The 26204-nt window shown below is 46.7% G+C and overlaps 2 protein-coding genes and 1 long non-coding RNA gene across 3 annotated transcripts; 2 read left to right on the top strand and 1 right to left on the bottom strand.

Annotated features, from left to right (window-relative positions):
* The first annotated feature begins 6982 nt into the window (after window positions 1-6982).
* LOC127296573 (cyclin-A3-2-like) lies at window positions 6983-16975 on the top strand. Its single transcript, XM_051326692.1, has 8 exons — window positions 6983-7318; window positions 11700-11932; window positions 12018-12090; window positions 12183-12259; window positions 12710-12740; window positions 12819-12971; window positions 13054-13194; window positions 16591-16975. The coding sequence occupies exons 1-8, from the start codon at window positions 7154-7156 to the stop codon at window positions 16660-16662; spliced, it is 945 nt and encodes a 314-aa protein (XP_051182652.1). The 5' UTR covers window positions 6983-7153; the 3' UTR covers window positions 16663-16975.
* Window positions 7752-9988, top strand: LOC139830695 (uncharacterized). The gene is made up of 4 exons (XR_011743923.1): window positions 7752-8078; window positions 8162-8270; window positions 8861-9466; window positions 9565-9988. It is a non-coding gene; the product is annotated as an uncharacterized lncRNA (long non-coding RNA).
* Window positions 16976-18804: 1829 nt separating the features above from the next.
* Window positions 18805-23271, bottom strand: LOC127296572 (uncharacterized). The gene is made up of 15 exons (XM_051326691.2): window positions 22952-23271; window positions 22781-22878; window positions 22560-22660; window positions 22363-22441; window positions 22065-22125; window positions 21916-21962; window positions 21717-21809; window positions 21475-21565; window positions 20931-20979; window positions 20008-20124; window positions 19790-19937; window positions 19585-19677; window positions 19441-19509; window positions 19283-19325; window positions 18805-19168 (listed from the first exon to the last, which is right to left on the bottom strand). The coding sequence occupies exons 1-15, from the start codon at window positions 23007-23009 to the stop codon at window positions 19068-19070; spliced, it is 1248 nt and encodes a 415-aa protein (XP_051182651.1). The 5' UTR covers window positions 23010-23271; the 3' UTR covers window positions 18805-19067.
* Window positions 23272-26204: the final 2933 nt, after the last annotated feature.

The following is a 26204-nucleotide window of genomic DNA, read 5'->3' as shown; positions in this document are numbered from 1 at the left end:
CTGCTACTACCAAACCGTGTCGTCTTCGGACTGGGATCCTCAGCGTCTCCAAGAGCCCAAGGAAGTCCAGAAAAGGAGGACGGGCAGGGAAAACAGCTTCGCTGCCAGTCCGGCCGCCGCCGCTGCGCGAAAGGGAGGTGAGCCAGCCAGCCACCCTGGCTCACTCCGCCCACCTACGGCCGCAACGGTTAGTAAAACCTGAGCCATACATTACAAGTACTCTACATGGTTATACCAGCAAAAACTGAAATTTACAGCAACAGTTCGGCAAAACAGCAGTATTACAAGGCTGTAAACAGCAACACAGTTAGCATAGCAAACAACAGCGATTCAGTTAAGTTTAGCAAACATCAAGCTAAAAAGGAAAACCTGAGCCATACTTATGTAGGTCTCACCCCCGACCTAACCCCTCCCCTCCCACCCCCGACCTAACCCCTCCCACCCCTCAGCAAACCTAACCCCTCCCACCCCGGTGCGGCGCGGTGGGGTGCCCAGCCTGGCGGCCGTCCTCCCTCCCTCCCCTGTGCTCATCCCCGCCCACCGCCGCTGCCGGAGGCGCCGCCGGGCAAAGCCCGTTTGGCGTGGTGGCGGCGGCGGATCTCCTCGGTCGCCGGCATGGCGTGGTGGCGGCGGCGCCCGCTCCGGCCATCTACGGCACTACTGCAGGCGGCGGTGGCGGCCAGGGCTCCTCGGTGAACTCCAGCAGCGAACGGCCATGCTTGCGGGTAGGCGGGCCAGGTCTGAGCCCATCTGGGCTTGGTCGGGCTGTGTACACCTGCATCTTTGGCGTCCGTGTTGGTTGTCAGCGGTGCTCCTAGGTCTGATCTACAGCATGAGGAAGCTTGGGCGGTGGCGGTTTCCTCTTTCGTCGGAGGGGGTCGGCCAGTTTCGTGGCTATTTTGGCGGGTCTCGCGATCCGTCATCTAGTTCCCAATGGCGAGACGTGGCTGCCGGTGAAAACCGGCCTTGACTGCTGTCATGGCGGACGATGGCGGCGCCTATTCGTCGCATCCTTGTTGAAGGCATTGTTCCTGCAGCTGCGTTAGTCCCAGACGGCGGCGTGGCTGCCGGTGAAAACAGGTCTTGACTGCAGTCATGGCGGATGATGGCGGCGCCTGTTCGTCGCATCCTTGTTGAAGGCATTGTTCCCGCACCTACATTCGTTTGGGCTGCTCCGGGGAAACCCCAGACTCGGGTCTCCCGGATCGAACGATGGCGGCGCGCAACGCCGTTCTCCCTGTTGGGGGTAACGTTTTTGGAGCAGACAACGGATGGCGGTGGTGTTGAGGTGGAGCGGTGTGCTTTTGCTGTGTCGGCGTCGTCGAGTCGCCATGGCATGGTGCAGTGGTGTCTTGGGACGGATGCAGTGTGATGGACACACGTAGGATGGTGGAATCGTCTGGCGCCGTGGCGGCATCGATGGCAGGCCTGGTATGGTCAATGCGATGATCTCTCTTGAAGATGGAGTGGAGGAAGAGTGCGGTAGCAACTTCTACGGCGTGTGCGTTGGCGTATGCTGAGAGTCTGCTTGACTGGATGTGCTTCTCATCTGCTATTGGGCGGCCTGGAAAGGCATTTGGTTTTTGGATGATATGAGTTGGTGAATTGTCACCCCCTTCATCCCTCTTTAGGTTTAGCGAGGTGGCTTCGAGTTTTAATCTTTTGTATTGCTCTTGTAAGGTGTTGTGAATAATCTAATAATAAAAAACCGTGTGTATCCTTTAGATGCAGAAGCTGGGGCGATATTTCCCCCATTTCGAAAAAAACTTATGTAGGTCTCAACACTTCAATGCTACCACCCGTGCGCCTTTAATACATGGACATTCAGTTAAGAGGTTTAGCAAAACAGCAGCAGAATGTTAAGCACAAGACAGACTCTTTAGTGCTAGAAAAGGAATTGAAAAAAAAAATGAAAAATCTTGAGCCATGCATAACACCGACATGTATAGTTGTTTATACCATCAAAAACTGAACTGATGTATCACAAGGATATATTGCCCAACAGAAATATGAACTGATGTGTGGCGAAGACAGATTATACAAGCAAACATCACTAAACTGTAGAACAGATATATTACTACACACATATCTACCATGTTAAATAACTCAATTGCAGAGCTCAATTCTCTCAAATTGGAAAACAAACATGACCCATTTGCACATCACGCCACTAGATTTAACAGCACGTGAACTGAAAATTGAATGGTACGCCGCGTGTTACATCAGCAGCGTGTGGAATCGAGTGGTGCCGGAGGTCATCGAGATGGGTCTCTCTTCGTCTCTTCCACTGCCGTTGGGCCTAATCCCTGACGGCGCAATTGTCATCCCTTCCGGTGCCGATGGATCTCCGCCCTGCTAGCTGATGCTCCCTCTCAAAGTTTGATTCACGTAACAAATCTTTTTTTTTCGAAATGGGGATACCCCAGTCTCTGCATCAATTGATGCATACGGCCTCATTTATTTTATTATTTGATATCGTAAAAAATCTGATGTCTTATGATTATTATTGTATTGGTCTTGACATATCACAAGCCTAAGGTTAATGCACCTCAGTTGTTGGAGATACATTACCTCCATGAGTAAGTCGCGCACACATTTCAATTCGAGAGAATTGATCTTTGTTACCCCAACAATCCTATTATGAGAAAAGTATACCACTTTTCAATTTTTGCGGAGGGGTATGTCTTCAACATGGTGCCGGAAAAATTGATGGAACCATGGGCCTTGCATCTAGAGAAGGTCCAATTCTTGCGCTAACTAGCAGAAATGCGATTGTGGAACTCTGCTCTCGGGAAATCTAGATCTGAGTATAAAAATCCAGTCCATGTTCATCGGATCCGTTCCAGCTTTGTAGCTGACAATATGCCTCGGAATAGTTATATACATGGTTATTGGTTAGTACTATGGAGTGGTTTTGGGAAAATAATTTTATGGGAAAATTGTTGGAGTTGGTCCACGCAGGTGATTTTGTACACCAGGTTCTATAGAATTATTTTCCATGGTTTTGGTCCTCCCACTATTTACGCATTCATGTTCCGGAAGCAATGAACATTAACGCAAGTACAATTTTATACATGCAGTAATTGACACTTGGCACATTTAATAATTCCTCTAAATGTATCTTCTATGGTGTTGGTTTCAAATTGAAATAGATGTTGGTGAGATGCAGGAATTTTTATTTCTTAGATCGACTTATCTAATGGTTAGCTTAGTAGTTGTATATTTTGGAAATTTTGTGATACTCTAGTTGCATGTAGGCTGGAATATGTAAAACTTGGTCGAAAAAAAGTTTATGGTTACTCTAGGTATAGTGGCACCAGACACGAAACAATGGGTGGCTATCTCCTGTCTCCGGTGAATGGCAACATATGTCAACATTCTCACATGATTCAACATCTTTTTGCCTCAAGGAAACTAAGCGAATGAGACGGAAATGAGCATGGTAAGAAGAAAGTGAGCCCTAATTTTTCGTAATTATTATTATTATTCCTCCTTTAATATGAAAATAATATGCTCACTCAAAAGCTAATGCACTATAATTTCTCCACAATGTGAAAAGTTGGTTACATTTTGGTTCATGTCTCTCTTAATTTGCATTGCATTTTCACCGCTTTGTACATTGTGGGCGCTAGTTAATATTGAGATCCGATGTGAAGTAAGTGAGCTAAGGCCGGCTTTTGAACAAAAGGAGTTCGAGTGCGGGGTGGAGGTTATAGTAGCTGCTGAGATTCTTTGCGAACATAAAATAAGTTGTTTTACAACATTGCTTTTGCTAACTTTCCATCTTCCAGTTTAGAAGTGACTTAACTAATTCTCATGTATACTATACTTGCATTTGCAACTTGTTGCCATATGTTATGACTTTTTTTAATACTTTTCCATAATTACATGCTAGTTATTTATAATGATGCATTATGGGTCTTGAATTTTTCTATAAATGCCAATTGCATGCTTTCTTCATGTGGATTCCTTATGTATTGGTATGATTATTTGCATGTTTTTATTGGTTGGTATGTATGATAATACTTCATGTCTATCGAATGAAGCCCGGTAACAACTAAGGGGGTGATCCACTCTCTCATGTCTATTATGTTTCTGTTGGATTGTGAACGGCGAACAGATCTAGTTGGATGGTGATACAACTAAGGGGGTGATTCGAAGTAAGATATCCATGGATTATTTAGAATTGGTATGATTATTAATATGCTTTTTATTGGTTGGTATGATATTATTTCATGTCTAATATGTTTCTATTGGATTGTGAATGATTGGTAGATCTAGTTGGATGGTGATACATCTAAGGGTGATTTGAACTAAGGACTGGGGTGAATGGGTACTTCATTAACATCATATTCAAGCGATCTAACTTGATTGGATATCGATGCAACTCCTAAGCTATAGATATATGTTGTGGCCCTAAACCCACTATAGATGAGGACGTTTACACTACCACGGTATGGTAACTCAACTCTTTAATTGATGCACTAGATGCCTAGTACAACTCTTTAGTGACTACTTAAGTCTACTAACCTTGTCCATAGTCATTATCACCCTTAAATACTTGGTATCCTTTAGCTTCATCGCTACTTCTTCATTCTGTCTTAACAACGTTTGATTTACAACAAGGGTCATCATCATATCCATCCTACTACAAATATCTAAGTTCTAGAGTTCTCTACAACTTTATCCATTCCCCAGATATTCTTGCTACAACAAAATATCTTATTCTAGATTTTTCATTGATTTCTAGGTTCTCCGTAAGTATTTATAGCTTGATAATTCTTGGATCCTCTACAAACTTCTCAAACATCCTCCTCGTGGTGAGGAAAATAGGGATACTATTTTTCAATACCACAAATGTAACATACCAATTTACAACTTGTTGAGCACTAATAAATCAAGGTTGCAGTTGGACAATGCAAATTGAAGAGTACATGAAATCCCAAGTGTAGCAAGAGGTATATTCAACCCGAGAGGACAACAAGATGGGCCTTGCCAGCCAAGGCATTTCCATCAACATGCACATGGTGCGAAGACCATGAGGCCCACGTCACCAGGATAGGACACACCACCTGAAGCCAACCAACATAAGATAATAACCAATCCTGCATGACACTCTAGTGGAGGCAAAGTCGTATTGGAGGAAACGGCTATATCTTGGCCTTAATGTTCCACATGATTTAACGTAATGGACTCCTGTCATTACACACGTTAGTCGATAACTATAACTCCCATCTAGCCACCGCCATAAGGCAGACATGGGACGCTGCCCTATAGGATATATTGTCAACGCATTAGACTGGGATATTACCATCACCTGAGCACACCATTCACCCATACTCCAACTAGCCACAAAAACGAGTATGTTCAACCGGGGACGGAACATGTATTATTCTTTGTGTCTTGTGTGTGCTAACACATCGGATCTTGTCCTCATACCACCCTACAAATTTATGACAAGAATAGCTATTCAAAATTACAAAGAGAGAAAGAGGAAATAAGCTAACACCTTGAAAGAAGCAAAGAGAAAATAAGTGGTTGTGCTCGAGCTGCCAGGCGGTTGTCCTAGATTGCGTACGGGGACTACCCGTCTACGCCCTAATACAGTATCGACATGCATCCCTCGATTGGTGGTGCCACTAAACTTTGAAGTCTTGCAGGTCCACCGTGGTCCTCTAATAGCTAGGGACTAGGTTCATATTATACTACGAGCGTTGCATTGTTTTCCCCGACGAGCGACACCTTGAGACACTGGTTGGTATTTGGAAGGCACCGAGGGAGAGTGATTAGTTTGTCATTGCTAGATCATTTCCTTCTTTGGGCTTAAACGATTGTTTCCAGTTTTTAGATACTATATAGTTGAATGATTGCGTTGCCGCTGCCTGCTAAACTTCGTTTATCATAGAACATGCCTAATAAAAACTATCGATGTGTATTCGACTAATTGTGGGATGTTCGAGATCAACCCAACAACATTTCAGAAATAAAATGTCCTCGGGAGGAAGTCTGGTGATGTAGGGGTTGGGAGTATGGTAATCTAGTTGATGCTTCGAACAAGAATAAAGTTAAGTGTATGCTCTCTAAGACCAATGGATGTATTTACATTTTAAAGAAGCATGTCGCTGATAGCGATAATGATGTAGCAAAATTCAGGGGAAGCTCACAGGAAGCTAAGTTCAAGTCTGAGAAATCTGGGGACATCTAGGAAGAGCAGCGAAAAGACTCCCCGTGAGCTTGACTATTGGCGAGGTCCCAATGCATGAGTGTTCTTTGTTAAGTATTTAAGTTAAAGTGGCATCTCCTTAATTGGGTGTAATGCTGTCACGTGTGTGCCTCTTTTGAATTATTCCTTTCAAATAGGATTTTAGGAATTAAGAACTACAGTTCTGAAGCGTGAACTACCGTATACCATATTTGGTTCTTATGGTATTTTCCTATTTTTGTGCGATCCTCTTGAATGCACTAATATTTAGTTAATATCACCCCCCGCATGTCTCGCCATCCTAGCCGCGCCAAGGGGCGCTTCGCGGGCCTCCCGAGACCTAGCTTACAACAACACACATATCGATGTGGCGTGTCGGTTGGGATCTTCCCCGTGCCATCCCGGCCCAAGATCCGCCACCTCTCATTGACAAAGTCGAAAGATCACGCTAGATCCTAATCCACGGACCACCCATTGGCGGAGGCAGGGGACCAGTAGGGGCCACGCCCCCTTATGCTTATTTGCTAGCTCCACCGTTGGGACCACCTTCCAAGTTTCAGGGTCGCCATCTTCAACCGCACGCCAGCACTGCCGCAACCAGTAGGAGGATGGACACATGTGATGAAGTCACCGCTGCCACCTCGCCGACGCCATCCATTTACTAGAAGGTGTTTTTTTCATAGTGAGTTGTATACGTGTACTGAAATGGAATTTACATGTTGGCGAAATCGCGCGGTTGGGCATTTTGGCCGGCAAACTCCCGCCTTGCGTTTCAAAAGAACTAGGAATGAAGCCACTGTAGCAGCAGAAGAGGAGGGCGGCGACGGAGGCGATGGAGAGAACACCGGCCGCGTCTTGCCGCCTCTTAAAAGGCCGACCAGTCGGCCACGGACCGCCAAGCCCCCGATCGTCTCAGTCGCTCGCTCCGACCGTCGGACGCCGCGGAGGAGGATGGAGGACATCGCCGCGGAGGAGGAGGAGGAGGAGGAGAGCATGGCCGACCGCGCCCGCCTGCTAGACTCGGACTCGGAGCCGGAGCAGCCGGACCCCGTCGCCGCCCGGGCGACTATCGCGCCGTACCTCGAGGACGTCGACAGCTACATGCGGTCCCTCGAGGTGAGCGAGGGTTTGTCGATTCCACTTCTCGCTGAAACCCGCGTGCGGAAATCCGAGCTAGTTCTCGCCGTCGGCTTGCCAGGGCTCCAAAATTAGTGCTCTTGTGGTGCGATTAGTCTGTTCAGCTGTTAAGGCGAGGTCGCGCTGGATAGAATTGGGGGTATTTTGGGGCGTGATCACCTTGCGCTCGTGGATTTCAGGGATTCAGGGGATTGGATTGTGTTGTGGATGAATAATCTCCATGTCGTTGTTCAACTTCAACTTCTACGGTTAATCGGTTATAGGTTTGGGTATTATCTAGTTTTAGCTACTGCTGGCTACACTAACGGTGACATTAGGACGCCGTGTCATTCAGTACCGGTGAGTTTTCCATCTCTAGCGAACGACGAGTTTTTGCTACTCAATAATACTATGTTAACTTCACCTGCCGAAAGAAGTCTAAATCACCCCCCTAAGTATTGCATCACGGGCGCTAACCCCCCTTATGTATCAAGTGGGGCAAATTACCCCCCTAAGTATCAAAAACCGGACACATTACACCCTTAAGTATAGTTTAGCTGTTTTGGGCTCTGGTATTGCCACGGTGGACTCTGGTTTAGCTCCACGCTGGCAGGGTTTAGCCGGACATGGGCCATGAAGACTCACCTGGGCCATGAAGACGTACCTAGTCATCACCTGATCGCACCTGATCGTCCGCTCCTGGTCGTCACCTGATCGCACCTGATCGCCCGCTGCCATCTTCTCTCCCGACGGCGGCGAGGTATGTGGACGATCGACGGCTGTTTGTTCATGATCCGGCGCAGCTCTCCTCTCTCCCCTTACCATCTCCGCTTTCCCCTGCAGCCATGGCGCCTCCATGTGGACGAAGGCCCCGACGGTTACCCCCGGATAGAGGCGACGGCGGACAATCGGCGGCTTCATCTGGTGATTGTAATGCGACGCCGACGAGCAGGTGAGTTCATGGAACATCCCTCGTCCCATTCCAGCACGCTAAGATCAGTTCCTCTCCGAAATCTGCGCTGTGAAAAGAGAGGTTTTTCGGAAATTTAGTTAGTACAAATTCAGTTACTGCAAATTCAGTTAGTGAAATTTAGTTTGTGAAATTCAGTTCGCATTCTACATATCATGTGCTTGTACATACAATAACATCTGTTTGAAGTAAATACATTATGAAGCATCTCTAATTTTGTGAAATTCATGTGAAGTAGCTGTAATTTCCTGCCAAAAAGAACCCTCTGTAGGATCTACTTGTGCCCTGGATGTAGTATTACTTGCATTAAACTTGTGCCCTGGATGGTTGATTGGGTGACAGTACAGGAGAACCTGGTTTCATGTTTCAGAAGTTAATTAAAATTGATGTTTGCCTCATGCTATATATCACCTCCTTATGTAATTTTCATTAAGTTTGCATGCATACCCGGCAATGTTCAGTTCAGCTAGGGAATCAAACCACAATACGCAATGATCCTAGGCATCATTTCATAACTGAATATAATGAAAATATTCCATACCTGAATAAACTTCATGTTTGCTTTGATCAAGGTGAAGTCACAAGGTTGGTCTGGTACAGTATGCCCCAACATATTCAAGAAACTGAAGCTAAATGTGAAAAGATCCAATATTTGCACAGTATTGTACAATGGAAATGAAGGATTTGAGGTTCAAGAAGGGGAACGCAGAAGGTTCACTGTGAATTTAGAGAAATTTACATGCAGCTGCAGATACTGGGATCTATCTGGTTTGCCATGTTGCCATGCCATTAGTGCTATTTACAGAATAAACAAAGAATTGGACGATTTTATCGCACCTTGCTACAGGATTGATCTGTACGACCAGGTGTACAGTCATGTATTGCAGCCAGTTGAGGGGAAAGAAAGTTGGCCAGTAGCTCCAAACCCTAGGCCATTTGCACCTGCTAAAAAGAATATGCTTGGAAGGCCACAGACAGAAAGAAAAAGAGAAGAACAAGAGAAACCAAAGGGCAACAAATTATCCAGAAAAGGTTGCATAGTTCGATGCTCTGCATGTGGAGGGGAAAATCATAACAAAAGGAAGTGCACAAGTGATCCAGATGTTGTGAGAGAACATGCTCAGAAAAAAAGAGCAACCAAAAGTGCAAGGAAAAAGCAAGATGAAGTAGCAACTAAGGTTATTCATATTTTTTTATCCTTTGTTTGCTGCTAATATTTAGTTAGTATTATCCTTGGTTTGGTATATTTATTTGATGGCTAAATTGATTGTTACAGGATGGTACTGCCCAACTTAAAGAGAAACATGTACTCTATTTTGAAAAGCAGCCTAGGTCAAGGAAGCAAGCTCCTGCCCAACAGCAACCTTCATCCATGCATGAACATCCAGCTGGACAACAACCTACAGCCATACAACAAGCTCCTACACAGCAGAAGCAACCTCCTGCGCACAGGCCTTTTGTTCCACCAAAGAAAAAGCAAGCAGAAGCTGCAATGGGTCACTCCAGTTCTCAACATTCTACTGAGTCAAGTAGTCAGACAGGTTCTTCAATGCACAATCGAACATTTCGACGAAGACAAACTATACCAATGTCTGAAGTTGTCACAGAACAAGTGCCAAAGCATGGGAGACTTAAATGGTTCATGCTGGGGAATAACAAGACAGGTCAAGAAGGTGCACCAGATCCAGATGCATAAGTCTAGTTACAGATGTTTCATGTAATTTGATATTACAGAATGTTTCCGTTTACATAATCTGGTTTGAAAATGAACTTATGCCCTCTACATTTTAGTTTGTTCAGTTTAGTTTACTATCGCCTGAACTATGAATCCTTCTTGGCACCCAGAAAAATGACCAACTCATATGCTGCCGAAGAATGCAGAACAAATATATGCATGAAAATTCTGTAACTACATAGCGCATGCACCAGGATATCAGTACTCTTAATTTTTTTATCTTTTTGTCATTCTCCTGTGTATCTCACACAGAATGGTGACACCCTGAAACAGGCACCAGATGTGTAACTGAATCAGCTTCACATCATTCCTTAACTTGTTCATAGTACACACATTTAGTTCATAATATACACAACATGGAAAGCTTATGTGCTAGAACAGTGTGTATAATGTACATACCTTTTCCACATATCAGTACCAACAGCCATAGCTTTTCAACACTTCACCTCCTTTTCTTGTCTCCATTTAAATCCAATCTGCAAAAATACAAACAATTGCAAACAGTAACAATTGGAAAGAAATTCCGACAAACCAGTGATCTATATTCACATCGAAACAAGACAACATTACGTTGGTACTCTGACTACCAAGATACAACTTTGTTTCAATCACAAAGCTTGTATGAATTCAACACTTGCTAAACACAACTGAATCCATGCAATGCTAACAAAGTTGATCATCTGCAACCTACATGACACCATCTCCAAAAGGCTACAAACTACATTGCTACTCTACTACTACATTGTCACCAAAAGCTGTCTCCTTGTCCAAAAGCTTTCTTCTTCACCTCCAACTCGCCCGTCGGGGAATGGCCGGCCATCGCGCCAGTCCGCAGCTTTGGAGGATTCATCGCCGCCGGATTTGGTGGGGGGAGGCGGAGGCGGCCGGTGGGGATGGCCTGTTCTTGGTCGGTGGAGGCGGAGGCGGACGGCGGGGGTGGCCTCTTCTTCGTCGGTCGAGGCAGAGACCAAAATCCGGCGGATGGTCGCCTCCGCGGACGGAAGCGAAGGCGGTCGAGAAGCTGGAGGCGGAGGTGAAGGCCCTGGTGCGCGCCCTGGCCGCGGCGGAGAGGGACAGGGAGGCCGCGGAGGCGAGGAGGAGGGAGGCGGAGACGCTGGCGGGGAAGGCCGTGGCTCATCTGCGGGCCGCGGAGGAGGATCACCAGGGCCGGGTGGAGGCGACCGGCGGCGGTGGATGGGAGGCGGAGGAGGATCACCAGGGCCGGGTGGAGGCGACCGGCGGCGGTGGATGGGAGGCGGAGGCTCAGTACGGTGCGGGTCAACGATGCGGGTGGGCTCTCTGACTGAGGACGTAGAGGAAATTACTTAGGGGGGTGTTTTGGACCGACGTGGCTCAAACCAGAGTCCACCGTGGCAATACCAGAGCCCAAAACAGCTAAACTATACTTAAGGGTGTAATGTGTCCGGTTTTTGATACTTAGGGGGGTAATTTGCCCCACTTGATACATAAGGGGGGTTAGCGCCCGTGACGCAATACTTAGGGGGGTGATTTAGACTTCTTTCTCACCTGCCTGATTTCGAATCTAAAGCTGTGAATTCTTCAGGATGTATGCCGTTTTAATTGTCTCAAGTTACTACCAATGGTATGGTGTTCTCGCTGACGCAAATGGAGCCATTTGGTGTGACTTTGTTGTCCAATTTTCCTGAGATTCTTAGGCGCTGAGGAGGCCGAGGGACTATATGCTGCCGGTGGAAATCACACAGGGAGCTATCACCCCTACCAAAAGGGCGAAGGTGGTGGACTGGCTCGTGGAAGTGGCTGGTGACTTCAAGCTTCTGGCTGACACGCTTCACCTTGCGGTTGCATATTTCGATCGCTTCCTCTCAGTGGGTGTCGTTATCCCCAGCGAGCTGCAGTTGCTGGGTGTGACTGCGTTGCTTGTTGCTGCGTAGGGGACTGAACTGTTCTTTATCTTTCTTGTTTTGTTTATCTGGCAGCACGACCATCTGATTAGCATGAATGGAATGTTGCAGGAAATTTGAAAATGATATGCATAAGGTGGGGGAATACAGTGACATCACTGACAACACATACACCAAACAGCAGGTGGCCTTTCTTCTGCTTATTTTCCCGTTTCTTAGTAAAATGTTGGTGATCCTGAATGGCAGAGAAACATTTGTGGTTTTTATGCACTGCAGGTGGTGAAGATGGAGGCAGACATACTGAAATTGCTCAAGTTTGAGATGGGGAGCCCCACTGCAAGAACTTTTCTACGGTATGTGTTATTTCTGAAACTTTTATATACTATAATAGTTGTAATTCCTCAGTCACATACACTGGTACACAGTAGTATTATGAACTGACATATTGTGTTTGAAACATACCTAAGCCTAACACTCTGGTACGTGTCAGTTGCGCCAAACAATTTTCTGAAAGGAGACCTTAGTAAATCCTATATCTGGTATGTGAAAAGCTGCCCCGAATCCATGTTATCTTGATAGCAAACTACATAGGCCGTCTGTGGCTAATCTTCTACTCATGAGATTTAGGGTAGCAGGCCGAACACAGTTTCAGTGGCATGGCCATCCTAGAACCACGGTGCTGTTCATTAAGGAAAATAGTTACTACCATGTTTATTTCGCATAATATATATGTTGTCCTATGGTTATTGCCACACTGGGCTCAAAAGATCATAAGCCTAATGTTTAATATATGTCTGTTGTAGGAGATACATAACTCTGTGCCGCCGAGGCGATGTAAGTATCCTTTGCAGCACCTGTCATTTATTTACTTGATGTTCTTTACTATAATGTGTCCCCCTCTTCAAACCTTAGCGTGCAAAAGCAAAAACGCTGGAGTTTATGTGTAGCTACCTTGCGGAATTAAGCTTGCTGGACTATAACTGCACAATGTTCAAGCCATCAGTTGTTGCTGCCGCCTGCCTTTTTCTGGCCAGGTTCACAATCAGCCCAAAAAAACGTCCTTGGGTAAGATGGCATCAATATTAATTTGCTGAATCTGCATTATGCTTTATCATTTTCTGACATTAGCTTTGTTTTTATTCTCCAGAACCGGACGCTGCAACGAAAAACGGGCTACAAGGTCTCTCATCTAGACTGTTGCATCTTGACGATACATGAGTTGCAGTTGATTGGAGGGTACCCAGGCTTGGAGGAAGAAGCCATAAAACTCAAGTATAGTCATTCCGAGGTGAGATTGAGCGCGGACGATGTACGCCCGAGCTGGGTTGCTCTCGTAATCACTGATCGACTTGTGTGGCCAGGGTGAATGCAGGAGCAATTAATGAGCCTGTATTTTTATTGTTGGAAATGGAGTAAAGACTGCATTACCGGTATCTGTCTACGAATTCTATACTAATTTAGTAAATATGGCTGGCTGGTAGTACGTGTTTGAGGCAGTCCGACCTGTACCGGTTACTTGAATATTATATTTGGCACATCATGGTCCGCGGTTTAGAGTGAGGGGCATGTGATTAGATTTAGGAGATTTATTTGATTTAAGAGGCAGCCCATCATGTGCCATGGTGTACAGTGCTTCGTCCAACAACGGTAAGTGGTAGCAGGAAAAAAAAATGTAAATCTTTGTACTCTTGTGCCTTTAAATTCAAGAAAAAAGATTGTCTAGCAGTGAGCAGAATACATACCATGATACCAACTCGCTGATAAAACTTATCAAGTGCTCTAAATAAATTGAAGTTTGCATATACCACTACTGGATTTAGAGAAAAAATACATTGTTAAGGGACCTAGACAGCGATTGCATAATTGGCCTAATCATGCATGGGAAGTTCATCGATGTATGTGATCTCCGGCCAAACTGTATGTGTTCCCTTGCAGCAGCATTACTTGGTGTTGTATCATCTGATATGTTGCAACTAATTAGTTTGGTGGTCCACAGCAAAACGATTAGGATACTTTTTTTTTGGAAAACAAGGGCAAATTTTATTTTGTCTCATTAAAAAATTTGCCCATGTTTCCAAGAATTTTTTTTTTAAAAAAAGCATAACACAACTGGCATACTCTGCCAGCATGATTTCAATCAAGTTTTTAGCGCCCGACATTATCCAAAACTGTTTTTAGCTCTATTAAAGGCCACAATTAGGCCATCCATGTTTCACCAAGCGGTCGGCCGTCCAAACTATATCGAATTGCAAGCCAAGCAAATAATTTAATTTCGTTTGCCAATTTTTTTTGAAACTATCTTTCTCATTGTGGTGGATGTGGCGCCCAAGGTTTTTAAATCCTTGGTGATAGTTTTTTACTGGGGGACACCGAAAAATACGGTTACCACGAAAACTTGAAAATCTCAGGAACTTTTCGTTCGAGATTACTCAAACAAAATTTAAAATTCAAAATATTCTAGCATGTTATTAAATTATCTGTACAGCCTATGCAACGCAACCGTAAGATTCTTCCGTCGAAGACCAGCCGGCCGCGACCTCAAATCATAGTCCTAGCACCTTTCTCATTTTTTGATGCAAACCACAAAAAAAAGACAAAACCTTGTGACCTTTCGGAAACTCCTCCGCACCAAGTCACCACGCCGCACCAAGTTTTCTGTAAAATACATCACAGATTATCTATTTGTCCAAAAACTAGAGTTTAATGCAAATATAGCCAAAAATTGATTGGTATTGATAATTCTCGCGGGGTAACGGAATTTTCGGTTTGCGCCAAAATTTCGGAAATTCCTGGCCGAGGAAAAAAAACCCGGTGGCACCTAAGAATCTGGCAAAAAACCACCAAGATTGGCAGCTAAATATTTAATCATGCTTGATAAATATGAAACAAATGTTATGTTAATGTTTTGCAAAATACTAATTTCATGTATTGACCGCCAAGGTTTTCCACAAAGTAAGATGCCCAAAAACTGGATTTATTACTGAGAAGAGTTTAACAAAAATATGTGATCAGGAATAATATTATTATAGCTTTATTTCCAATGAGACAAATATTCAAGCGGCAATTTATTTTTTTACCTCATATAATCGGTGTCCATTAGGTCATCTCCAATGGGAACCGGTTGCGACAGCGCGGTCGAAAAATGCACCTACACCCAGGCTCAGCGGCCCGACGCATACTGATCGGGTCGTCTGCGGAGACGCAAACACAGCGCATATTTGTGCCTCGCCGCTTCGGATGCGTCTCGATGGACGCTGCGCGGTCGCACCGAAGGCCCGCTCACTTTTCCCATGGGCTCGCCTGACAGCGACCTATAGGCTTTTTTTCGAGCGCATCGCTTCTGCGACCGTCGCTTTGGCAGTCTTCACTTCCACGTCTGTGCCACATCCTCCTCCATCAATGGCGCCGCTTCCTCTTCTGCACGCCTGGAGGGCGGCGACTGGACTTCTACGCCGCCATCAATGGCATCGTGACCCGCGTGCTCTTGGCCTTTAAAAAGGCGGCTGCCATCATCCCTGCCATCGTCCATACCACTGACACCTCCGCTCCCATCCTCACCACCGCGCGCCGCCGCATAACCATGGGGAAGAAGAAGCACGACTCTGAGGCGTCCGACAGCGGCATGAAGAAGGATCGACGGTTGAATAGGGTGCCGCTCCCCGTCGATATGGCGCCGGTGTTGTACGCAAACAACATGCACCTGCCTGGCGGCTCAGCTGCCGCCGGGTGCCTTTCCCGCCGATGCCTCGTCGCGAGCTGGAGAGGAGCGACGAGATTCGGTGCAGGTGGCGATACCTGCCGCCGGACCTCTGCGACGATCCCTCCTTCGCCGTGACTACGATCAATGACACACATGGCGGGAGACCGAGGAGGATCCAAGGAGGAAGGCGGGCTTCCTCGACGACCGGGACTTCTCGTTTGAGCGGCCCCTAGGGCATGTTGCGCGCCCGCCTCCTCATTTAACACGGCAGCCGGCGGCTTCTCTTTCGCCCCTCCACCACCGGTGTTCAACCCGTGGGATGCTCCACCTCCACCACCGGCGGCACCGGCGTATGTTCCGCCGGTTGCCAACTAGTCGTGACAGATGCAGGAATTCGTCGTGCTCGACGACGACAACGATGAGGAGTAGGCTAGGGTAGCAAGCGGTACATGCGCCTTTTAGTATTATATTTTTTATTTTCCTTTATTTATTGTGTAAATTATGTTTATGTTGAAAGAATGCAAAACTAAAAAAATGTCGATTTTAACCATTTCAGTCGACGCAAACGCATTGAAGGTGACCTTCTTATGATAGGAAAACGGTTTAACCTGTTGAATTTACCAACTGGCGAGTGTGAGAAGATATGTCAGGAGGCTCGTACATCATCGAGCAACCAAACCGTGTCCACCTCATCTTGTTACAGCGTCGCACTGTAGCCTTTTGGGTTTGCTTGGGCTACGATGCAAATGACTGAGGTGGTTGGCTTCTCCATACTCTGTATTGGCCCATTGAATTACATGAACTTATACAATGGAGGATATGACGTCAGTTAGAGCGACGGATGGTTCGATGTGCAATGGATAAAAGGAGCGCACTAGCTCGGGCGTACTTCAGAGTTTTCGGGTGAGATTGGCTTTCTCTGCTATTTTGTCTTTGTCATGAAAAGTTTTCTTGTTTCAATTTGTTTGTTTGATCATTGTACAGCTTGAGAGTGTGTCAGCAATGGCTTCACCACGAAAGATCCCCGAGAAATTCCTCAAGGACATCAAACAGTGAAAGGTGGAAGTGCTGTCACAACATTTTTTTGCAGGTGATGGAGATTTTGTAGTGTTAGTAGAATGCAGGTTCGTGCAGACATTATTAGCGCATCGCTTCCTGTCCACGACTGACCGTTGCAGAATCAGTCTAGTAAATAGTTTGTGACTGTTCCAGCTGCATTTGATATTTTGATGTGATGTGTGACTGGAACGTGTTTGTACAAGAGATAGAGCATTTGGTAGCTCGAACTAGTCTGTACAGTAGATGGAAGATGGTGTCATAGTCAACAATATTCAGTATGAAGTTACAGTGCAAATCATAATGTGTTTTGAAACGAGGAAAGGAGAGAGAAAGCGGATCGGGCTCCCGCGGCGCTCGACTGGGCGTCTCGGGGGCGACCCAGCGCCGCCTGTCCGCTCCTCCACCGGCGTTGACCCGCGCCGCCGCTGCCGCTGCCCTTGCCGCGGTGGCGGCGGGCCCTGTCCCCAAAGGCGGGCGGGATCCTCGGCCGCGGCTCGCGCGGGAGAGACCGGAAGCCGGGCGGCGGCCTCGGGTGGGTGGAGCTTGGCCGTCTTGCGATCGGCCACTGCGGCCACGTGGGCGGCGTGGCGGCTCGTCCCTGGTGGCGAGCGTGCGGGCGCCGGGGCTGCGGTCCCGGGTTTCACGGCGGTGGTGGCTGTGCATCCGGACGGCGTGGCTCTGGTTGGCGAGGCGACGGCGGGGTTCAGCGGCTGCATGGGTGGACGCCGGGCGGCGGCCCCGGATGGGTGGCTGCTGGCGTGGTGGCCGGCGGCGTGGCGGCCGCTGTGGCTGCGAGGGCGGCATAGCGGCTGGACCGGGGAGCTCGCGCTGCTGCTGTCGACGGCTCGGCCTTGGACCCCTGTGTTGGCGTTCGTCGAAGCTCCCTCTCTGTGGCGGTTGGCGGCGCCCGCGGAGATCTTCTCGGAGAGCTTGGCCGGCAGTAATGGTGCGACTCGGCTCTTCAGCCCCGCGTGGTGCGGGTGGTGGCAGCGGAGTTCGCGGAGCTTCTTGGTCTGGTGGCGGTGGTGGCTTGTGTGCGGCGGTGGCGCCGCTTCTGCACATGAGGTGTGTCTGCGGAGTGCGGGCTGGCAGCGTTTTCAGTCTTCGTCTCGCTGTCCGGCCGCGTGAGGTTGTGGTGGTTCGTTTGCTCCGGGCGAAAGCCTGACCGCGCGGCGTCTGCGGATGTCGCCGTCCTTCTTGGGGGGCGGTCGTGGAGCTCTACGACCTTCGCTGCCTCGGGTTCACATCTTCGGGTGAAAGCCTAGATCCCGTGGGATCGGACGACGACGTCGATTCTTCGTCGTTTCTCCTCTTGAGGGCGTCGTCTTGAAGTTGGTGATCCCTTTCGCGCCCTCGGCAGCCTCGACACACAGGGCATCTGGGTTGGCAGGATGTCAACCGGAGATGCGGGTGTTCCGGGTGGAGGCTTGAGTGGCAACGACGATGGTGGTGACCAAGGTTTGGTTGCGGCAAGGTCATGTTAGTCGGCTCCGTTCCGGCGTGTTCGAATGTCTTCGTGGTGGTCTCTCCTTGCTGTGAAGTCGAAGCCACCCTCGGGCGGTGTACGATGACCCTCGAGGGGCGATCCAGTGAAGGTCCTATTCGGCGCTTGTCTTGCGCATCTCCTCTCCGAGGCTCGTCGTCAGAAGCGGAGCCGCCGGTCTCTCCTCGATGAGCCATCTGTTTGGCATAGGCCGGCTTGAGCTTCTTAGCTTTTGTGGGTAGCCAGGGTGGCTGGGTGTGCCCTTCTGGCGGAGTGTGTGTGGTTATGGGTGTGCTCTGGCACTGTTGTTGTTGGTTTTTGCCCGATTTTCTCCTAAAAACCGGGCACCTTCTTCTTAATGAATGGATGAGGCAAAGCTTTTGCCTCCGTTTCAAAAAAAAAAAAATGTGTTTTGGCATTTCCTTACCAGATTTTGTTGAATCTATTGTGCCTGATGAGAGCACTGATGGCTGATGAACTTATTTCCAAAAGGGAAATAAAAACCAGTAAGACAGTTTATGTATGGAGGGTAACTGAAGAATGCAACTGTGTGCCCATCAAAAGAATCCGTTAGTTTGCCATTATATGCAGCCATATACAAAAGCTGATTTAATTGAAAAGACAATTGCCATCTCCAAAAATACAGCACCGGTTCATGTTCGATCCAAATTTAAAAACTTGTATTCTCAACAAAAAAAAAATGCTGTGATCTGTTTGTATAGTTTCTACATCCATAAAACTGACACCAGAATGCTAAACAAAATTACACCATATTGTATCACAGGCTAAGTACAGACTAATGATCTCAATCTAATGGGAGCTTACATGGAGGAAACAAAGAAGAAAAAAATGGAAATTACATATCTGGTATGAAGACCTTATTTGGGATTAAATATAAATATGAATAATGAACGGTGTATTATAGGATGATCTCCTCTTGCACACTAACATTGAGAGTTTTATTTGGGAGCACGATGCTGTTAGTTACAACTACTTCATCTTCAACATCAACAGCTTCACCTGCATTTTGATAGAAGGTCAAATATCAAGCAAATGAACCATCCCCATGTAAAGCATATTATCACAATATTTTTATGAGAAGATAACAAGATATCATCTGGGTAGGGGTCTTACCAAGAATGGTGATACCAAGTTTGGCATTGTGGTCACCTTCACCCTGGATTCAAAAGAGTACTTTGTTACATGATCCACCCAGAAAAAAACTAGACTGGCAGTAATAGGGTTGTCATAATTTGTTGATAGATAGATAAGCCATTAATAGGAAATCTTGCCTGTACACGTGACCATTTTCCTATTGTTGACTTCCAACCCACTATCGAATGTATAACTACTGCATTATCCTGCAACCAAAGGAATTATCTGAGATACAGGTGCCTAAATGTAGGTTATCTCTCCGTAAACAGAGAAAAACTAACCATAATTTCAACATCATCTAGAATGATGCAATTGATAAGCCTGGCACCCGCTCCAATGCGTGCATTTGCTGATAATGAGACATTGGGACCAATCTGTATACGGATGGAGAACAAAATAATAAAACCATCACTAACTATGTGAAGAATATCAGACATCACGAGATATCACAATCTAGTCAAGATGTGTTGAAGAACCAGATGTCACCTTTGCAGTTGGATGCACCTTTGCAGATGGATGGATGTACACGTCGCCTATAATAGTGGCACTCTTTTTGCCATCTCCAGAGGCTAAAAGATGAGGAGAGGTATGTCGAAACTGGGAAAGATATAGACCAGAGCATCTCAAAGACATCCTGTACATAGATGCAACACTGGTTACTCAACCATTTGATTAGAAAGAGAACCACTAAGTACAATATTTACCCTGGGGTCTTTATCTGTTCCCAAAAATCAAGTGTCTGGTATGTGTAAAGTTCCTTCTTTCCTGCTAGAGGGGATAAGATATCTTGATCTAACCTAACATAATCTGCCGGAAGTGCCCTGTTGAGAATTAACACAAGATATTAAGTATTCAGTAAATACTTTGGGATCGCCTCAATGGAAGCTCTTGATCAGGTCAACACTAGTAGAAGAAAGTATTCTTTCTTTTTAAAATCCATCAAGGTAGGATGGCCAATTGGCCCTCCTACAGGTCTTCTCTTTTGTTGCATGGATATGATGGACGCGCAAGGCATATTCTATGATTTATACTTCACTGCACTAACCGCACTGGGATCTTAACAAAGGTTTGTGATGCCTTCAAGAAAACAAAGGATCATGCCAGAAAGCGTCTTTATTGTGCTGGGATCATGGTAACACCCCATGTTCCCTGAACTTAGCTTTCTTTAAAACATAAAGGGAAAATCCTTGGAGGTGCCACACATGAATAGGAACAAGATGTTAAGCACTTCATTACTAAAGTGACAGTGTGACACTACCAAAATCACTAAGAATAACAGTAGCAGGCATCAAACTTATCAGTAGCAGGAATTTATAAGTAAATTTCATCCATCTAATGAAAAACTGATTTGCTAGAAAGATCAATGTATGATGAAGTTCTGTTTGACAAAATATGCTCGAAGATATTTGTATTACAAGTTAAGGCTTAAAAATTCAATAGATTTGTCGCATTTCACGCTCAATTTCCTGGTAATAATGCATTAATATGGTAGTGCTACTGCCTATTCTTTGAAATAGAAACCAAACAGTTACAATGCATAAAAATTAATGAAATTCAAATTAACTGAGAAACAACAAAATAAAAATATGGAGGAAAAGGAATAGAAGAATATATCATCAACACATACTTCATTGCTGATTGAAGAGCTTCGAAGCTAGATACACGGCGAATATTAGCTGAAATGGCATTAAAAGGGATTAAGTTTTGTGCTCTGAATAGGAAGTACCATTCAGATAAACAAAACAAGAATAAGGAAAAAAATATTAACCGGACAGAAGCAATATACTTTCTCAAATTTTGATCTCACCAAGCTGCCAGAATATTAGGTCAATCGGATCAGTCAAACCTTTTTTACTAATGGTTTAACTGATGGCAGCAGCAAAAAGAAAACATGCCTCATGGAAGCGTAGGAAAATATGATTTTTTGCAAAATTTAGAGCTGAAGAAATAAGAATGTCTTGTTAGCTATGTGAGCTTTGAGTATGTCAGAGATGTTTGATGTTTCCATGATGTAGAGTGATAAATAAGCATGGATGATATATGTCCTTTCAACAAATAGGCAATTTAAAAAGGAAATACATATACACCACGAGTGATAAATAGCATGGATAATATATGTCCTTTCAACAAACATGAGTGATAAATAGCTGTAATATTAGTGGACATAATACCTCTGTCTTTCTTCTGTTTTAGGACATCCTCGATGGCATTGAAGATATTGGGTGTAAATATATATACACCACAGTTGATGAGATCACTGACCTACACATGCATAAAATGCATTAGAGCTAAGCTATATTTACTTATCAGGAACAACTGGTTGTGCCAAAATAATCTGAAAGCTAAATAAGACACATAAGTCTTTGAATATAAGAGCAAGCGAAACAACAAATAACCAGCACTGTGTACTCACAAAAGTCTCTGGCTTCTCCGTATAGTGCAATAGTTCGTTTGTTTCAGGGTCGGCTACTAACTCGCCAAATTGGTTAGCTGACTCTGCAGATACCTGATAAAGATATTGGGGAAATGTTATGCATGAGAATACTCTTAGAACTCTGGTTGTTGTCACTATGAAGACTAGCATGGAAGTTTGTACTAGGTTGTTCTCGCACCTTATTGACTAGCAAAGTGCCCATTCCACCGTACCTTTTATGGGCCTCTGCAATGATGAGATGGTGATGCATTAGCGATCAGTATCCAGCAAAGAAAACTCTGTTAATTAACAATGAGGAACCCTAGCTTGAGCTACTTGGCAACGTACCGAGCATTTCGGGCAGGGGGAAGCTTGAACAGACGTCGCAGTTGAGCAAAACAATGTGTGACTGCAACAAGCAAAAGAGTTTTTTAGAGGGCGAAAGTTCCCTTAATCCAACCTAGCACAGCATAGTAGATACCAGTAAAACCCAAGCCATTGAATTATCCCATTGCATAGAATGCCAACCAAACAACTCGGATTGGTTCAGTCCACTACAATTTGATCCTAACAAACAAATGCAGGGGCCAAAGGAGTAATTCAATTCAAACAATTGAAGGTGATGATAAGCAGCCAAGGAGCAGACCGGACTGTCCTCCATGATGTAATCCCTGAAGCTGTAGAGCCCCCCGGCCGACCCATGCGGCTTGTCCTCTCTCAGGTACCTAGAATTAAGCATAAGACACGTCAATGGAAGTTCACCGCAACCCAAACCCCAACGCGCCTGAACTGACAGAAACTGAATTTGAAGCGAGGTGGAGGGGAGGGACGCCGGGAGCTGACCTGACAGGGATCCTGAGCTCGTTGGAGATGGAGGAGACGTAGAGCGCGAACTCCCGCTCCTCGTAGAATCCGATGAGGTATATCTGCGCCAGGTTGGGGATCTGCGGCAGTTGGGATCCAAAACGGGGTCAATTAATTCTCTCACACGAGCCGCAGAGGGCGAACTGAACCCAGATTGCAAGGCAAAAGAGAAGCAGAGGAGGAGGAGGGAGGGAGCGTACGCGGCGGCAGGCGGAGATGGGGTGGTGCACCATGGGCTGGCCGGCGAGCGGGAAGAGCGGCTTGGGCACGTTGAGCGAGAGCGGCCGGAACCGCGTGCCTGCATAGACAGCAGCAAACAGTCAGAGACGGTCAGAGGGGGCGTGGAGGGGGGAGAGGGCGGATCTGGTCACCCTTGGTGGGGCCGCCGACCATGATGACGGCGACGACGCGCTGCTCGGAGCCGGCCATGGCTCTGGCTGGCTGCCTGGCTGCCTCCTTTCCGGGCGCGGCGGCTCGGCGGCGGGCGGCGGGCGGCGTGGCTGGGTTCTGAGTGGGGTACTCTTGCGGCTGCGCGGGTGTGGTGAGATTTGAGGCGACGGCAGTCGGATGATGGGAGGCGGTTGGACCGTGGTGTTCGACGGGGACGGGCGGGGAAGCGAGGCGGGAGTTGCCGCTGGACGCTGGTGATGAGCTCTGATTTGCAGTGGTGGGTGTGACGGCTGTGGAGACTTGTGCGCATCTGGATCCGGTGGGGATCTGTGCGCGATCCGGCATCGGAGTGCGGGCGTGGTGGGCTGGACTTGAACCCAGGGGCGTGCCTCCGGCGTGGCGGACGAGTCTTGCTTGCTTCCGATGTACGGTCAGATCTCGACCTTTTTGAAGGGCTATTTGATAAAATGCCCCGCTTTAGTTTGGCATTTGCCCCAAAAGACACATTTACTTTGGTATGTATGAAATGCCCTACTTTACCTTACCCATTTGCTAAAATGCCCCGTTTGGATGAATTGCTGGTACTAGTTCAAATATTTTTCTCTTAATCTCACTTTCTTATCGCTAACATGCGTTACCCCTTTGCCCTTGAGTGGATTAATCCAAAGCTTGGCACCCGTACAACTGCATCTCTCTCCCGTACGAGTATGCAGGTGACACCGGCGACGAGCGGCCGGCCGCCGCGACCAAGCCCCAGCACCGCGGTCTCTTTTCCTTGCCGCGTCCCTCTCCGCCCCTCCCTCTGCGACCTTGTGCTAGGGCGAACTCGCCGGGGACGACGGATGGCAGCGGCGCATCCCGGCAACTCGCCGGGGACGATGGACTTGCTTAGCCAGAGGGCGGCGTTGGGCTTGGTCGTGGCACTCTTGGTCGCCGTCGCTTACTTGCCATGGCCGGTGTAGCCTGCCTCTGCTCGTACTGGAGAGATACGAGCGACTGTGAAAGAGAGATAAGCTTAGCCAGATTTGGATCAATCTACTTGAAGGTTAAGATTAGATTATGAGGAGATTATTTCAATTTGGAGTAAATCATCTATATGGGGCATTTTAGCAAATGGGCAAGGTAAAGTAGGGCATTTCATCAATGCCAAAGTAAATGTGCCCTTTGAATCAAATGGCAAAGTAAAGTGGGGCATTTTATCAAATAGCCCCTTTTTGAAAGGGTCACGCTAGCCGTCGGTCGGCCGAAATTGGGCAAAAATCGGTCGTGGGCCCACACACGTCGCTTTTGGTCTCCTCTTTAATGCGGTCCCCGCTTTCATGCCTCTTTCACGTTGGTTGACAGCTGGTTGCGTGTTCACACAGAACAACTCGTACTGTGCACTGCATGCTATCAACTTGATCACATGGGTGGAGCCCACCAAAATATGTTGATTTACAACAAAAATAGTCAACAACTTTTAAAAAAATCACAGACTATTACAACAAATGGTTATTTGTTTGTACCCAAAAATATATTTACAACAAATCACAAATATATTTACAACAATAAATTAACAAACAAAATCACATTTTTTATTTGGTTGTTTACAATAATAACCGGCAACAATTTTAATAGAAAACAACAATTCCAATACAAAAACCAAATTCTAATGCCAACATATCTTTACAACAAATTAGTAACATATTCACAACAATAATTAAAAATGAGAACAACAAATAATTTGGGTGTTTACAAGTATAGCCAGAAAACAACAATTCTCATGCCAAATACATTTACAACAAATCAACAATATATTTACAACAATAATTAAAAATGAGAACAACAAATAATTTGGGTGTTTACAAGTATAGCCAGCAGCGAATTTTAACCGGAAAACAACAATTCTCGTACCAAAATAAATTTACAACAAATCAACAATATATTTACAACAATAATTAACAAATAAAACCAACAAAAAATGAAAATATTCACCGTACCAGACACCAGTACTTCCCTGCCGGCGACAACACCGGCAAAGAGGGAGCTTGCAAGTCGATGCCGGGACTAGGTGGGGTTGCTCGCCGGGGGAGGAGCTGTAGCGCATCGGGAGGAGTCGGGGCAGGGCCCTCGCCGGGGGAGAAACGGCAGCGGTGCGCCCATCAGGAGGAGCAGGACGGGATGCTCGTTGGGGGAGGAGCTGTAGCGACGCGTCCGCCAGGAGGAGGAAGGGCGGGGCGCTCGCCGGGGAGAAGCTGCAGCGGCGTGCCCGCCGGGAGGAGGGGCGGGGCGCTCGCCGGGGTGAAGCTGCAGCGGCGCGCTCGCCGGGAGGAGGCTGCAGCGGCGCGTCCGCCGGGAGGAGCAGGGCGGAGCCACTCGAGGAGCTGGGCGGCGCGGGCGCGGCGCTCGCCGGGATGGTGGTGGGAGCAGCGCAGAGCTCGTCGTCTCGAAGGAAAGGAATGGGGGAACTCATCGGTAGAGAAGATAAGGTTGGGAGATAAAGCATGTGGTGCGTGGGCCCACTGGAAACGGTGACGCGTCGGGAGACCACGGAACGACCGATCTTTTTCTCTGTTCGGTCGGCCGAACTCAAGTGTTTTCCTTTTTGAAACGTGATGACAAATCCAACGGATGGACACGGCGTGTGTGGCGGGGTACCTAAAACGGCGACTTATTTGATTTGTTTGGTCCGTCTGCATTTTTATTTTTTTGCGAAACACAGTACAATCAAAGACGCTCACACATACGCGTACACACTCATCTCTATGAACGCACACACGCACACCCTACCCCTATGATCACCTCCAAGAGACTGCATCAAAAACTGATCCGGCGGGTCTTGAGATTGATCAAGTCACCACAGGCGCCTCGCTGTCGACGAAAACGTCGCCTCCCACTGAAAAATATCCCGCCTTTACGAGACACCAAAGTGTCAAATCTAGGATTTGGACTCTGCTGAACTGGGGGTGCCACTGCCCTTCTAACCATCCAACCACAAGTTGGTTTCGTCCGTCTGGATCATGCCGCGCACTGAACGTGGGTAACAGTTCGATTGCCATACGACAATTAAAATAGAATTCAATTTGAAGTGCGCGAAATTAAAAAAAATCATTAATTCAAACATAATTTATATATGGAAAATGAAAAAGAAAGAAACTAGGAAAAACTAAGCCCTAGTTCCAGCGTTGCCATCTTCCTCATCGTCGATGGTGAGTTCAATGAACGGCGAAGGTGTCCACGACCCCAGCAGGGATC

The sequence above is a fragment of the Lolium perenne genome, chromosome 4 (genome assembly GCF_019359855.2).
Source record: "Lolium perenne isolate Kyuss_39 chromosome 4, Kyuss_2.0, whole genome shotgun sequence".
Lineage (NCBI taxonomy): Eukaryota > Viridiplantae > Streptophyta > Magnoliopsida > Poales > Poaceae > Lolium > Lolium perenne.
This window is presented reverse-complemented; position numbering and strand designations above follow the sequence as displayed.